Source organism: Saccoglossus kowalevskii, chromosome 1 (assembly GCF_978046115.1).
Source record: "Saccoglossus kowalevskii chromosome 1, keSacKowa6.1, whole genome shotgun sequence".
Taxonomy (NCBI): Eukaryota; Metazoa; Hemichordata; class Enteropneusta; family Harrimaniidae; genus Saccoglossus; species Saccoglossus kowalevskii.
This window is the reverse complement of record NC_140641.1, coordinates 12,547,543-12,563,662: the sequence shown is the minus strand read 5'-3', so window position 1 is coordinate 12,563,662 and position 16,120 is coordinate 12,547,543. Positions and strand designations below refer to the sequence as shown.

Sequence of the window (16,120 nt, the reverse complement as noted above, 5' to 3'; positions counted from 1 at the left end):
TTTAATTTGCCAAGCGATCGTGTCATTCCATTACAGACGAGTCGCTCTTCATTCCATTACAGGACGGTATGACCCAAACCACCCTCTAACGTCGCTCTATTTACTTGATTTGATATGGGAGCTATTAAATATAATTAATAAAATATATTCAAACAGTTTTGAACATTTCAATTATTTAATTTGCCAAGCGATCGTGTCATTCCATTACAGAAGAGTCGCTCTTCATTCCATTACAGGACGGTATGACCCAAACCACCCTCTAACGTCGCTCTATTTACTTGATTTGATATGGGAGCTATTAAATATAATTAATAAAATATATTCAAACAGTTTTGAACATTTCAATTATTTAACTGGCCAAGCGATCGTGTCATTCCATTACAGAAGAGTCGCTCTTCATTCCATTACAGGACGGTATGACCCAAACCACCCTCTAACGTCGCTCTATTTACTTGAATTGATATGGGAGCTATTAAATATAATTAATAAAATATATTCAAACAGTTTTGAACATTTCAATTATTTAACTGGCCAAGCGATCGTGTCATTCCATTACAGAAGAGTCGCTCTTCATTCCATTACAGGACGGTATGACCCAAACCACCCTCTAACGTCGCTCTATTTACTTGAATAGATATGGGAGCTATTAAATATATTTAATACAATATATTCAAACAGCTTTGAACATTTTAATTATTTAATTTGCCAAGCGATCGTGTCATTCCATTACAGACGAGTCGCTCTTCATTCCATTACAGGACGGTATGACCCAAACCACCCTCTAACGTCGCTCTATTTACTTGAATTGATATGGGAGCTATTAAATATAATTAATAAAATATATTCAAACAGTTTTGAACATTTCAATTATTTAATTTGCCAAGCGATCGTGTCATTCCATTACAGAAGAGTCGCTCTTCATTCCATTACAGGACGGTATGACCCAAACCACCCTCTAACGTCGCTCTATTTACTTGATTTGATATGGGAGCTATTAAATATAATTAATAAAATATATTCAAACAGTTTTGAACATTTAAATTATTTAACTGGCCAAGCGATCGTGTCATTCCATTACAGAAGAGTCGCTCTTCATTCCATTACAGGACAGTATGACCCAAACCACCCTCTAACGTCGCTCTATTTACTTGAATTGATATGGGAGCTATTAAATATAATTAATAAAATATATTCAAACAGTTTTGAACATTTCAATTATTTAACTGGCCAAGCGATCGTGTCATTCCATTACAGAAGAGTCGCTCTTCATTCCATTACAGGACGGTATGACCCAAACCACCCTCTAACGTCGCTCTATTTACTTGAATAGATATGGGAGCTATTAAATATATTTAATACAATATATTCAAACAGCTTTGAACATTTTAATTATTTAATTTGCCAAGCGATCGTGTCATTCCATTACAGACGAGTCGATCTTCATTCCATTACAGGACGGTATGACACCAACCACCCTCTAACGTCGCTCTATTTACTTGAATTGATATGGGAGCTATTAAATATATTTAATACAATATATTCAAACAGTTTTGAACATTTTAATTATTTAATTTGCCAAGCGATCGTGTCATTCCATTACAGAAGAGTCGCTCTTCATTCCATTACAGGACGGTATGACCCAAACCACCCTCTAACGTCGCTCTATTTACTTGATTTGATATGGGAGCTATTAAATATAAATAATTGAATCAGTAAATGAAGAATGTATGAATGAACGAATGAATCCGCTTCTGTATTAATTATTTTAATAGGATCTTGTGAGTGCAGATCTCCTGGACATGAAATTGAGCTGGGACGAATATATTGAGAATATGAGAAAACCAGGTGTATGGGGTGATCAAATTGTGCTTACAGTTGTTGCAATAATGACAAACACTGTAATTAAGCTAGTTTCACCGACTTTTACAAGAGTGATCCGTCCACCTGAATCGGGTACTGACACTATGTATTTAGGGTATATACCTCATTTACATTTTTTGTCTGTTAATCATGTTGCAGGCAAGTATAAAACTGTTAATTAACATTCCAGTTACTATATGCTGACGTTACAAATTAGATGAGAACTCGCAAAAATAAAATATAGGCATGGTCAATTTTGTAACTCGATGTTTTCGTAACTCGATATTAATAATTCGAAAATTCAGCATCTCATACAAAACGCTGTGAAATCTCGGTATGCAAATCGTTATGTGTTTTCTCCACTTCGTAAGGATTTCACATTTTTGACTCCTATGTGCGAAGCACAAAATGGGAGTCTTTGCAGTTAGTGTGTCTGTCTGTATGTGTGTGTGTGTGTGTGTGTGTGTGTGTGTGTATGTGTGTATGTGTGTCCGACTGTTCCACTGCTATCTCAAGAACCATACATCGGTTTTTGATGAAACTTGGTGCATAGATGCTCTGGGCCAATGCGCAGATTTGATTAGGTTTTGGTAAAAATCCATGCTTGTTAATTACCTAATTTTCATGATAATTAGCTAATTTTTAGCTGTTCTATGACTGTTCCACTGATATCTAAAGAACCACTCATTGGATTTTGATGAAACTTGGTACATAGATGCTCTGAACATATGCGCAGATTTGATTAGTTTTTGGTAAAAATCCGTGCATATTAATTACCTAATTTGCATGATAATTAGCTATTTTTTAGTGGTTCCATGACTGTTCCACTGATATCTAAACAACCACTCATTGGATTTTGATGAAACTTGGTACATAGATGCTCTGAACTAATGCTAGGTTTTGATTAGTTTTTGGGTAATAATCCGTGGATACTAATTACCTAATTTGCATAATGATTAGTCAATTTTCGGTTTTTCCACTGATATATCAAGTACTAATCATCACATTTCAATGAAACTTGGTACATAGATGTCATATGACACTGCACAGACCTGATAGTTTTTATGGTAATATCAGTACATATAATTACCTAATTTGCATAATTAATTAATTTTCAGCTTTTGATATAAGTAGTGAGCATCACATTTCAATGAAACTTGGTACTTACATACTCAAGGACTATGCAGAAATTGATTGTTTCGGATAAATATTTGTGTATATTAATCACCTAATTTGCATAATTAGTTAATTTTCAGCTTTTCCACGGGTATCTCAAGTACTAATCATCGCATTTCAATGAAACTTGGTACATAGATCCTTTAGGACTATGCAGAGACCTGATTAGTTTCAGGGTAAATAATTGTGAATACTAATTACCTAATTTGCATAATTAATTTTCAGCTTTTCTACTGATATCTAAAGTACTAATCATCATATTTCAATGAATTTTACAATCAAATCTGTTCATGTTAATTTTCTGATTTGCATAATTAGTTTTCAGCTAAGTAATTTCAAATTATATTTAATGTGTCTCCAATACTCTCAGCACATGGGAGTTCTTTCTAAGCTTTCTTTGATTTAATAATATGTGGTAAAAATAACTTCTATTGTTGATTATGTATTGACAGATGTACCTACAGACGATTTTAAAGTCGTTGACCAAGAAGGAAATCTTAAATATAACCTCAGACAAGACTATAGTCAGGTAATCAATAGTTACTAAAATTGTGTCTTTTGTTTTCTCATCATGAATTGAAAACACTGTTACTTATTGAATATCTCTTGTTTTTTCTATGCTTAGAATGTGCAACATAAGAACGATTATTTGGAGACTGATAGGTAGGACTTGACTGGGTGTTTTACATGAATTTACCTTTCAAAATTTTCGATTTTAACAATTCGCTCAAACAATGATTAAAATCATGCGCCAATCTATGTAAAATTAAAACAATTATTAGTTTGTAGTTTAATATTTATATATATAGTTGCAATTGTTGGTTTGTGAAACATATATCTAGTATATAGTACTATCGTAACATTCATTATCGTGAACTATTATCGTCAACTATATAGCTTGACTGACTATTTTAGTTGTTTACATTTGTCTAGTACCGAAGTTCTTGTTGGAACGGAGGGACATAACCAGTATATTACTACGAATGAGTCACCCACAGGTATGTCACATGTTTTAGGAGGCAGGTATTTGGGTGTTTGGAGGATTGATCGATGTGGACGAGTTAATGGTTTTTGTTCACTTACTAGGAGTAAGAACTTGTAAAAGCAGGGTGGTTGTTTTTGGTTTGGTGAATAGATTGGGTGATCGGGTGGGTGGTTCAATGATTGGCTTTGTGTATATTTAGGCGTCATATAATTGCATGTAGTAGACCAGGCAGCCTTTTGATATTGTATTTTCAATTCTATATTAAGTACATGTCTCCAATACCACCAGAACGCGGGAATTCTGTTAAAAGTTCCTTGATTTTGTTTGATAGTGAAGGTCAATATTTATTAAGTTCTTAACTGTTATTTTTACTATCTACAGAAGATATTAATCTTAATACCGAGATGTGTGAAATTATTGACAATGGACTGTTAACTTCTGATGTGAGTATATGGCAAGTCTTTGACTACTTCCCTAATTGCTCAGATGATTTGAATGCTATTTGATAACTATTTTACGATGGAGTCGTTCATTTGTTGGCGCATTTTGTTGCCAAATAATGATTCAACGGGGTAATCTCATAATTCGATTGATAATAATTTATTTTATCATTATCTTGTCCAGTTTATTAATATTAAAATTGTCTAAGTGTGATAATAGTGTAATGGAACATTAGAACATAGCACTGTAAATGTAATTCCTATTTTAAATTGTTTTGTTACAGATAATAAACATGTATTGCCAGCTTCTGTTTAAATCGTTGTCAATGGAGGTGAGATTAATTTATACAATGATAAGCTATTTACCTCTAAAAACTGACACATGTACCAGATGATTGTGAAGTTCTATGTGAACAGCGTTTTCTAATAAGTCTTATATACAAATACAACTTGGATGGATCATGTGATTATTACATTGAATTCAGTATTAATTAAAACATAAGTGCTCCAGTAATTTAGTTTTATAAATCATTAATCTTGCTATATTTCTGAATTGGTATTCTTACTATCACTGATATAAATATTGATTGAAATAAATACCATTACAATATTTGTCGCAAGGTTAGCCATGTGCGAAAAATAGTTCTTACAGTCTCCTTCACATGTATCACCACTAGTTTATTATCATTGAATACCCTAGTGTCTTTTATTTACAGAACCGTAGCAGCGATCTGGGTATTGCATCTACATTCATGATACCAGCTGTCGAAAAGGGAGGAAACTACAGGCCATTCATTACAAAGGTAATACATTATGGCCCATATTCCGGAGCTACCCAATTGTTAATGTATGGCAACTATAGTTGCCGATCATTATTTCTTTCATAAATATTGTGTTGTCGTGGCAGTATATATAGCTTATTAGTTATATTCGTTTTATATATATCTGTCTTACCAGGAAACATGAAACATTTGAAGCATTAACTGCTACAAAGCATAGCATTGTAGCTACTCTCACTGAGGGGGTGATTCATTACAAGAAAGTACAACCCATACCCCCCTCCATACCACTCGGAACACCTAATTACTAATATTATATTCAAAAAGGAACGTAGAGACGATAAAATACATGTAAAATATAAACAAATAACTTACACATTAATGACAATATGAAAAAGGTGTTCTCGTCTGTTCAATTCAGAAATCATCTCTATGGCACCTTAAATTGCTGTATATACCTATGCATATCCCAACTGCAGGTCATTGGATATTGGTTGTAAGTATGAATACATTTTGAATGTTTGTTGTCAGTGTTCAAACTTCCTGAACATTGGCTGCAATTATGCAATTATTGCTTAATGCACCTACAAAATGATTGTATATAAGCGTTGCCGGCGACAACGTGATAGCTATGAAAAACAAATGTGATCCTCTTTTAAAAAGTATTATATGAGACAATATTTTTTTTCTGTGACGTGTTTTAATTGGTAACATTTCACTCAATCAGTAGGACAATATTATTTATGTTTTTAGTTAAATAATATATTCACAAGAACTGCCATATCAGAAAGCAATAATTTATGATAGCTAGTACATTTTCAGCAGTCAAACCACTAAACGGCTGATTGTTTTTTAACATTTTTGCAGCGGATTGATGTTCAGCAGCATAACGTATTCATATATGACTCGCTTCCTTGCAAAGAATATGCTTATATAGAAAATTCCCTCAGGTAAGGTCGAAACAAGTTATAAGAATTTGTCTGTTTAATCATGATTTAAGTCAGTGATAATCTTTGCATGTAATATAATTTATAGTTTGAAACCAGTATTTGTTGAAATTATAATCAAGGGGAGTATGTCGATTTCTACTTTCCTTTAATTTACTGCAGCCGAGGAAGATTTTATCTCGTTATAACGTCTCGGCAACACTTTCTTAGTTTTTAATCATCTAATCTATATTTTTGCAGGAAATTCATATCGGAAGAATCAAAAACTAAAATAATGACTCGAGAAAAAAAGCAAATGGAAATTTACTTATATTACGGTAATAACATTTTTGACTCCCATGGGAGTCTTTGCAATTTCCATGTATGTGTGTGTGTGTGTCTGTCCGTTCCAATGGTATCTCAAGAACCGTATGTTGGTTTTTAATGAAACTTGGTGCATAGATGCTCTGGACTAATGCGCAGATTTGATAAGGTTTTGGTTGAAATTCATACATATTAATTACCTGATTTGCATGATAATTAGCTAATTTTTAGCTGTCCCTTGACTGTTCCACTAATATCTAAAGAGCCATTCATTAGATATTGATGAAACTTGGCACATAGATGCTGTGCACATAATTAACCTGATTTGCATACTGATTAGTCAATTTTTGGCTTTTCCAATGATATCTCAGGTACTAATCATCACATTTCAATGAAACTTGCATAGATACATAGGACGATGCACAGACGGATGTGTGAAATATTAATTACCTAATTTGCACAATTAATCAATTTTCAGATTTTGATATGTTAAGTACTAATACTTAAAACAATACACAATACACAGACCCGCTCAGTTTTGAGTTAATAATAATTACCTAATTTGCATAATAATTTACGTTTTCGCTTACCTCTATTTTAGTTATGAATAATCATCACATTATAATGAAACTTTGTACATGTACACCAGAAAAGATATACAGACCTAAATCTATGTATGATAATTGCTTAATTTGTATAATAATTCATTTGGTTCATTGAGGTAATCCACGGACGTGATTAGTGTCATGTTGATAAACATGCATATTGATTATCTATTATTAGCCCATTTCTGATATCTAAAAAAATCAGATTTAAATTTAATTCATCACAGAGGTGCTTAGGAACTAATTAGACTAAAAACAATGGATGATAAATAAAATGTATTTTCTGTATGTATTATAAATTTTGATAGTATGAATCACATTCGTTTCATGTTTCATGAATCTCAAATAGCAGACACAAATTATTTGCCAAGCTACTTGTTTGAAAAGCAAATTTTAAATTTTGAATTAATTTTGATAATCTCACAACACGTTCTTTCTAAGATTTCTTTGATTATGATTTGTATTCAGTGTATTGATTAAATGTAATTGTAGTACAAATATAAACTTGCATTGTTGTAATTGCCTTTTCCTAATCACATTTTATTTATTAGGGATTACCCTGCCAGGTCAATAATAAAGATTGTGGCGTGTTTGTTTTGAAGGTAAGTTGTAATAACGTGCACTGGCGCATACACTATGTCAAATCAATCAATTATAATATAGTACCAATCATACTTACTTACATTCTGCCAAACGTGTATACACATGTAAATATCATTTAATTGTGTAAATTGTGAATATTATAATGTGCCCACTACACTGCAATTCCGACATACTTCCAGAAAAGCGTAATATGGTTTTCTATTAAAAAAAGAAAATGGTTTATTTGCAAATGTCTCAAAAGGACAAAATATGGTGATTGCAATCTCCAACAGGCTAAACATAAATGTGTGTGTTTCAATATCACATCTCTGTATACGATTCTAGCCTTAAGTCCCCACTAGAGCTCATGTAATTAAACGAAACACGACAATTAATCATCCACATCCAAGGATGATTGCCCTAATTTTTATTTGATTATCAGTTGATATTATACTTAAAAAGTACCACATATTGAACTGTTCCTCCTTTAGAATATATAATACTTTCAATGTTTGTTAATTGAACATTGTATTTACATTATATTGTACCTTATTACAATATCTATGTGTGTTTTGGTTATGTAGTACCTGAAATGTTGTCTCCTTGGTGAGGATATCATGTTTAAGGTGAGTAAATCGGAATATTTTGTAGCATTTTCCAGGTTACCTTCTTGTATTTTTATTAACATAACACCATATATTCTTTTATCATTGTTGCGAATTTTCCGAGACATGGAGATGATTAACATTCTAGAATTTGAATAAAAACAATATTTTTTGTAGGTCAAATCAACGCTTTTAAGAGAAGAGGTGAAAACAGACTTGTTGCAATGGTATGTATATTGCAAGACTACAATATTTTGGATTATGAACGATTATTAACTTTCATTTTTCGTGTCAATAATGTCAAAACATTGCTGGTCTCAAAAGATAATTTGAAAACATAATGATACAGCGTTTGAGTTGATATAAACATAACAAGTATTGACATTACCAGAAACGAACCGTTAAACAGTGTAAACAACATGAACATTAGTGTCCCATGTTAAAGTTGTGCAGTCTCGGGATTGTGGTGCCACAGTTTAAACTCCATATATTTTGCAATAATGTATTTAAACATTGAACCACAATTAACTACTATCTATCCAGTCTTGCTTTCAATACTTAATCCTAACCGGAACTTTTTCTAACATTCTTTTCACTTGAATTTATCGTAAATGATATGTTATCCCATTTTGTATGATCAATAGAATATATCTCTATGACCCTTAGATGCATATCATAGGTTTGGGGTTTTGTATATATCTTATCAGTGACATTGTTTCTGCCAAGATCAGGCTTAGAATTCAAACTGATTTTATCACTTCTTATGGTGATATATCATAATATATATATTTAATAAATAATTTATTGACAGGAAACAAGTACTGGAAGTTGGGGAAGTTGAAGATTCTGGTTAATATCAACATTTTCAAATCTTTCATATTGAATAATTACATTTTGGGTCTTTGTTAATTGTCATGTGTTAAAAATACGTCTGCCGTTTTAGGTCAACATTATTTAATATAATACCTGGCTAATAAGCCATGAAACGTATGCTATTTCGATTATATAACTGAAATGTAATGATATATCAATGGTTTGTTGCGTTTGTTTGCAGATTGTAGTTCATCAATAGAGATGGAAAATCTTGATAATGACAAAATAACTGGAGAAATTACAGAAAATCAGGTAAAACACACAAAATAATACTACGTAAAGTCTTTGTGTATGACTAAAATTATTTATGTTTTTGTAACGTGTAAAGTCTTGTAAGTTCTTCTTTTATATCTATGTAAGAACCCAGCAACAGAGCGTTATTTGGTTTTCATTTGTAATTTGCATAACTAATATAAATATTCAAATCAACCTTCTGACAATGATCTAATGTTCGATACTTTGCATTTGTTTACAATATAGTACCAAGAAATGTTACACCTCACAGATGGTATAATAACGTGTAGTGGAGATTGTATTGGCCATTTAAATCGACACGTCATGTTTGTGGCAGACTACAACAACAATTATTGTGGAAGAACTACCCATGTGAGACATGGGTATGGCAATGAATACGTGTCAGATAAGGTAAGTTTATTTGATTATTTATGGGTATCATTAAATTGTCTTGTGGAAATTCAATATTCCTTTATAATAAAGAGATCACGATAAAGTTAAATTTGTTGTTTTCACATCTCACATTGTATATTTATTTGTATAACCACTTCCCACACCACTAACTGTCCTATAATCATCCTCATACATTTCATAGGTCCATGAACAAATCAAAGAACGAATGATAAAAGAACACCTGGTGAAGAAATAAATGTCCAAAAGGTTAACACTTATTACAAAATTGTTATTTTGCAAACACACTTATTGAATGGAGTGAAATTGTTGTCTCTTCAATCTGTGGCGTCAATGTTTCCCAGTGTATATAATATGTAAGTGGTCATATATATGCCGTTCGCATAATTACAGGTAAACGAACACAAGATCCGAACTCGCAATTTAATTAAAAACTTAACTAAATTTTGCTAGTACTATGATTGAAATTTGACAGTTGTAGCATGAATGCTCATGTAAATTTGTTTTCTCTGTATGCTTGTATCATTTATCGTAGTGTATATGTGTTGATTGTTTAGACTTGAATAGATTCGTTCACTCTTATAAATTTCAATACGAATTTAAATATGAAGTGGTCGTAACAGTGTTTCTATATGGTATTTCTTAAATTAATTGTCTTTTAATTGTAGTATATTTGAAACAAGTACGAATATGCTATGTACAACAAGCAAAAAAGTGTATATGAAGAGAGAAGCATTGAATTCTCCTATGTTGTAAGTTAACTTTGCTTTATTCAAACAAATCATAATTTCGCGATCATGGGAGATTGTCATTTACACAACTTTTTATGATTTAAGACAATACATACGAAAGTCGACATGAACGGTTCTCCTAAAGAAACTGGGAAATGTTTCTAAATGAATGAAATGGAAATGTAATTATCTAGCTAGACCAGTTGTGTCGGACATGAGTAGACATTTGCATATGTATAATATATACGGCTTACAATATCAATTGTGTTTTTGCTCAGTGGACAATTTGGATACCAGATATAACTTTCCTTTTCAATATGAAAGAATTAAATAAACAAAAACGCTTTTTAATATTTTTGTGAAGGAAACAATGCAATTCCCCAATATTGACAGTATGAATCAAATTGATTAAAAAGAATATTTCTTATTTTTCTTTCCAGTTTTGCAACTAGATTTGTGGATGACGTATTAGTGAAAGAATGTATCGCATATTTACTCAAGGTTAAACTGAACATTTCTTTAAAGGAGGCAGATGATTTGTGCAGACAAACTGACAAGCTGAAAACTGAAATTTGAAATATTCATTGTTATGTGTGTACTACAGTCGCATATGCATATTTCATGGTGTACGTCTCTCACTACATTATAGTGTACAAAGTCGAAGTTGTTAGTTTAATTTATACTTATTAAAACGAGTTATATAATTGTTACTACTGCGTTGCGTTTCATTACTTTATTAAATACACTTTTGTATAATAAACATGTTTCATTCTAGCATCATCAATATTTTAACTATATTTAGATTATATATAAAAGTAATGACGATGAATCAAACTCTAGCATCATAAATGTCACAACACCAATAACATGATATACATGTCAAAGTAATGTAAACTCGCATTGCAAGATAGCTATAAAATTTGCTTCTTAAAAGACCAACTGAGATGTTAATTTAAAGAATTAGAACGTGTCATTTTTTTGTAGGAGTTCATTCTGCATTGGGCTCGCCGAAAATATCGCTATCAAGTTTATATTTATCAAACAAAAGTTAAAAAATGTAGAAAAATCTCAGCTAAATCGACAATAGTAATTACTTTTGTAATATGTGCAAACAAAGATAATTCTTATATTTATATGTTGTTCTTGTACTTTGAAAATTGGCTATTATGTATTTCAACAACAATTTGGCATACAAATTCAAATAAAATAAACAAATAAATGGATTATTATGTGAACTACGTTGGTTGCGTACGTTAATAGGTCACATTTTGCATTTTTTACGCGCGTTCTCATCCGCCCTCTCAGATAATGATACGGTTCAAATTGCGTGCACACCAAAGCCGTTCGTTCAATAAACTAGTTTGTTATTTAGGTAGTTAATTTGATAGCCATCTTGCAACACTGTAGTTCCATGCGCACTTGTCTTACGAGTAAGTACCCCAAACTAGGGAGGGTATATATAGGTCCCAACAATGAACTATTCAAATTATTCAGCATATTAATAGCAAATTAATAGCTGTAATTCATAACCTAACCACCACCACAATTAACTTGAACCAAGCAGCGCAATTCTGTGCACAGGCAGTAGTAGTGGTATATGTTAACTATTATTTAACTTAATCACTTAATCAGTGGTTTGTAAACAAACTGGTTCTAATGAAATGAGGAGAAACTGTAAGGAATAAAATCGACACGTACTACGAAGAATTACATAAGTGTTTTCGTAGGATATATATAAAATTAACTTATTTTATCAGGTGGTTAGAAGAATAAACAAGTTAAACGAAATGGACACATAATACGCGAATGTTCAATCGCCATGAGATGATTCAATAAATAAGAAAATGAAGAGCGACTCGTCTGTAATGGAATGACACGATCGCTTGCCCAATTAAATAACTGAAATGTTCAAAACTGTTTGAATATATTTTATTAATTATATTTAATAGCTCCCATATCAATTCAAGTAAATAGAACGACGTTAGAGGGTGGTTTGTGTCATACCGTCCTGTAATGGAATGAAGAGCGACTCGTCTGTAATGGAATGACACGATCGCTTGGCCAATTAAATAATTGAAATGTTCAAAACTGTTTGAATATATTGTATTAAATATATTTAATAGCTCCCAGATCAATTCAAGTAAATAGAGCGACGTTAGAGGGTGGTTTGGGTCATACCGTCCTGTAATGGAATGAAGAGCGACTCGTCTGTAATGGAATGACACGATCGCTTGGCCAATTAAATAATTGAAATGTTCAAAACTGTTTGAATATATTGTATTAAATATATTTAATAGCTCCCATATCAAATCAAGTAAATAGAGCGACGTTAGAGGGTGGTTTGGGTCATACCGTCCTGTAATGGAATGAAGAGCGACTCGTCTGTAATGGAATGACACGATCGCTTGGCCAATTGAATAATTGAAATGTTCAAAACTGTTTGAATATATTGTATTGTATATATTTAACAGCTCCCATATCAATTCAAGTAAATAGAGCGACGTTAGAGGGTGGTTTGGGTCATACCGTCCTGTAATGGAATGAAGAGCGACTCGTCTATAATGGAATGACAATATCGCTTGGCCAATTAAATAATTGAAATGTTCAAAACTGTTTGAATATATTTTATTAATTATATTTAATAGCTCCCATATCAAATCAAGTAAATAGAGCGACGTTAGATGGTGGTTTGGGTCAAACCGTCCTGTAATGGAATGAAGAGCGACTCTTCTGTAATGGAATGACACGATCGCTTGGCAAATTAAATAATTAAAATGTTCAAAACTGTTTGAATATATTTTATTAATTATATTTAATAGCTCCCAGATCAATTCAAGTAAATAGAGCGACGTTAGAGGGTGGTTTGGGTCATACCGTCCTGTAATGGAATGAAGAGCGACTCGTCTGTAATGGAATGACACGATCGCTTGGCAAATTAAATAATTAAAATGTTCAAAACTGTTTGAATATATTTTATTAATTATATTTAATAGCTCCCAGATCAATTCAAGTAAATAGAGCGACGTTAGAGGGTGGTTTGGGTCATACCGTCCTGTAATGGAATGAAGAGCGACTCGTCTGTAATGGAATGACACGATCGCTTGGCCAATTAAATAATTGAAATGTTCAAAACTGTTTGAATATATTGTATTAAATATATTTAATAGCTCCCATATCAAATCAAGTAAATAGAGCGACGTTAGAGAGTGGTTTGGGTCATACCGTCCTGTAATGGAATGAAGAGCGACTCGTCTGTAATGGAATGACACGATCGCTTGGCTAATTAAATAATTGAAATGTTCAAAACTGTTTGAATATATTGTATTAATTATATTTAATCGCTCCCATATCAAATCAAGTAAATAGAGCGACGTTAGAGGGTGGTTTTTGTCATACCGTCCTGTAATGGAATGAAGAGCGACTCGTCTGTAATGGAATGACACGATCGCTTGGCAAATTAAATAATTGAAATGTTCAAAACTGTTTGAATATATTTTATTAATTATATTTAATAGCTCCCATATCAAATCAAGTAAATAGAGCGACGTTAGAGGGTGGTTTTGGTCAAACCGTCCTGTAATGGAATGAAGAGCGACTCGTCTGTAATGGAATGACACGATCGCTTGGCCAATTAAATAATTGAAATGTTCAAAACTGTTTGAATATATTGTATTAAATATATTTAATAGCTCCCAGATCAATTCAAGTAAATAGAGCGACGTTAGAGGGTGGTTTGGGTCATACCGTCCTGTAATGGAATGAAGAGCGACTCGTCTGTAATGGAATGACACGATCGCTTGGCCAATTAAATAATTGAAATGTTCAAAACTGTTTGAATATATTGTATTAAATATATTTAATAGCTCCCATATCAATTCAAGTAAATAGAGCGACGTTAGAGAGTGGTTTGGGTCATACCGTCCTGTAATGGAATGAAGAGCGACTCGTCTGTAATGGAATGACACGATCGCTTGGCTAATTAAATAATTGAAATGTTCAAAACTGTTTGAATATATTTTATTAATTATATTTAATAGCTCCCATATCAAATCAAGTAAATAGAGCGACGTTAGAGGGTGGTTTGGGTCATACCGTCCTGTAATGGAATGAAGAGCGACTCGTCTGTAATGGAATGACACGATCGCTTGGCCAATTGAATAATTGAAATGTTCAAAACTGTTTGAATATATTGTATTGTATATATTTAACAGCTCCCATATCAATTCAAGTAAATAGAGCGACGTTAGAGGGTGGTTTGGGTCATACCGTCCTGTAATGGAATGAAGAGCGACTCGTCTATAATGGAATGACAATATCGCTTGGCCAATTAAATAATTGAAATGTTCAAAACTGTTTGAATATATTTTATTAATTATATTTAATAGCTCCCATATCAAATCAAGTAAATAGAGCGACGTTAGATGGTGGTTTGGGTCAAACCGTCCTGTAATGGAATGAAGAGCGACTCTTCTGTAATGGAATGACACGATCGCTTGGCAAATTAAATAATTAAAATGTTCAAAACTGTTTGAATATATTTTATTAATTATATTTAATAGCTCCCAGATCAATTCAAGTAAATAGAGCGACGTTAGAGGGTGGTTTGGGTCATACCGTCCTGTAATGGAATGAAGAGCGACTCGTCTGTAATGGAATGACACGATCGCTTGGCAAATTAAATAATTAAAATGTTCAAAACTGTTTGAATATATTTTATTAATTATATTTAATAGCTCCCAGATCAATTCAAGTAAATAGAGCGACGTTAGAGGGTGGTTTGGGTCATACCGTCCTGTAATGGAATGAAGAGCGACTCGTCTGTAATGGAATGACACGATCGCTTGGCCAATTAAATAATTGAAATGTTCAAAACTGTTTGAATATATTGTATTAAATATATTTAATAGCTCCCATATCAAATCAAGTAAATAGAGCGACGTTAGAGAGTGGTTTGGGTCATACCGTCCTGTAATGGAATGAAGAGCGACTCGTCTGTAATGGAATGACACGATCGCTTGGCTAATTAAATAATTGAAATGTTCAAAACTGTTTGAATATATTGTATTAATTATATTTAATCGCTCCCATATCAAATCAAGTAAATAGAGCGACGTTAGAGGGTGGTTTTTGTCATACCGTCCTGTAATGGAATGAAGAGCGACTCGTCTGTAATGGAATGACACGATCGCTTGGCAAATTAAATAATTGAAATGTTCAAAACTGTTTGAATATATTTTATTAATTATATTTAATAGCTCCCATATCAAATCAAGTAAATAGAGCGACGTTAGAGGGTGGTTTTGGTCAAACCGTCCTGTAATGGAATGAAGAGCGACTCGTCTGTAATGGAATGACACGATCGCTTGGCCAATTAAATAATTGAAATGTTCAAAACTGTTTGAATATATTGTATTAAATATATTTAATAGCTCCCAGATCAATTCAAGTAAATAGAGCGACGTTAGAGGGTGGTTTGGGTCATACCGTCCTGTAATGGAATGAAGAGCGACTCGTCTGTAATGGAATGACACGATCGCTTGGCCAATTAAATAATTGAAATGTTCAAAACTGTTTGAATATATTGTATTA

The 16,120-nt window shown here is 32.5% G+C and overlaps 2 protein-coding genes across 2 annotated transcripts; both read left to right on the top strand.

Annotated features, from left to right (window-relative positions):
- The first annotated feature begins 1,776 nt into the window (after nt 1-1,776).
- Nucleotides 1,777-8,305, top strand: LOC146750368 (uncharacterized). Its single transcript, XM_085500253.1, has 12 exons — nt 1,777-2,019; nt 3,489-3,565; nt 3,662-3,699; nt 3,970-4,034; nt 4,403-4,464; nt 4,746-4,793; nt 5,178-5,264; nt 5,662-5,736; nt 6,108-6,190; nt 6,428-6,504; nt 7,647-7,697; nt 8,262-8,305. Exons 1-11 carry the CDS (start codon nt 1,800-1,802, stop codon nt 7,667-7,669), a joined length of 855 nt encoding a protein of 284 aa, XP_085356379.1. The 5' UTR covers nt 1,777-1,799; the 3' UTR covers nt 7,670-7,697; nt 8,262-8,305.
- LOC146750367 (uncharacterized) lies at nt 8,295-11,241 on the top strand. Its single transcript, XM_085496470.1, has 8 exons — nt 8,295-8,303; nt 8,460-8,509; nt 9,094-9,131; nt 9,337-9,407; nt 9,636-9,800; nt 9,985-10,049; nt 10,469-10,552; nt 10,972-11,241. The coding sequence occupies exons 1-6, from the start codon at nt 8,295-8,297 to the stop codon at nt 10,036-10,038; spliced, it is 387 nt and encodes a 128-aa protein (XP_085352596.1). The 3' UTR covers nt 10,039-10,049; nt 10,469-10,552; nt 10,972-11,241.
- The last annotated feature ends 4,879 nt before the right edge of the window (nt 11,242-16,120 follow it).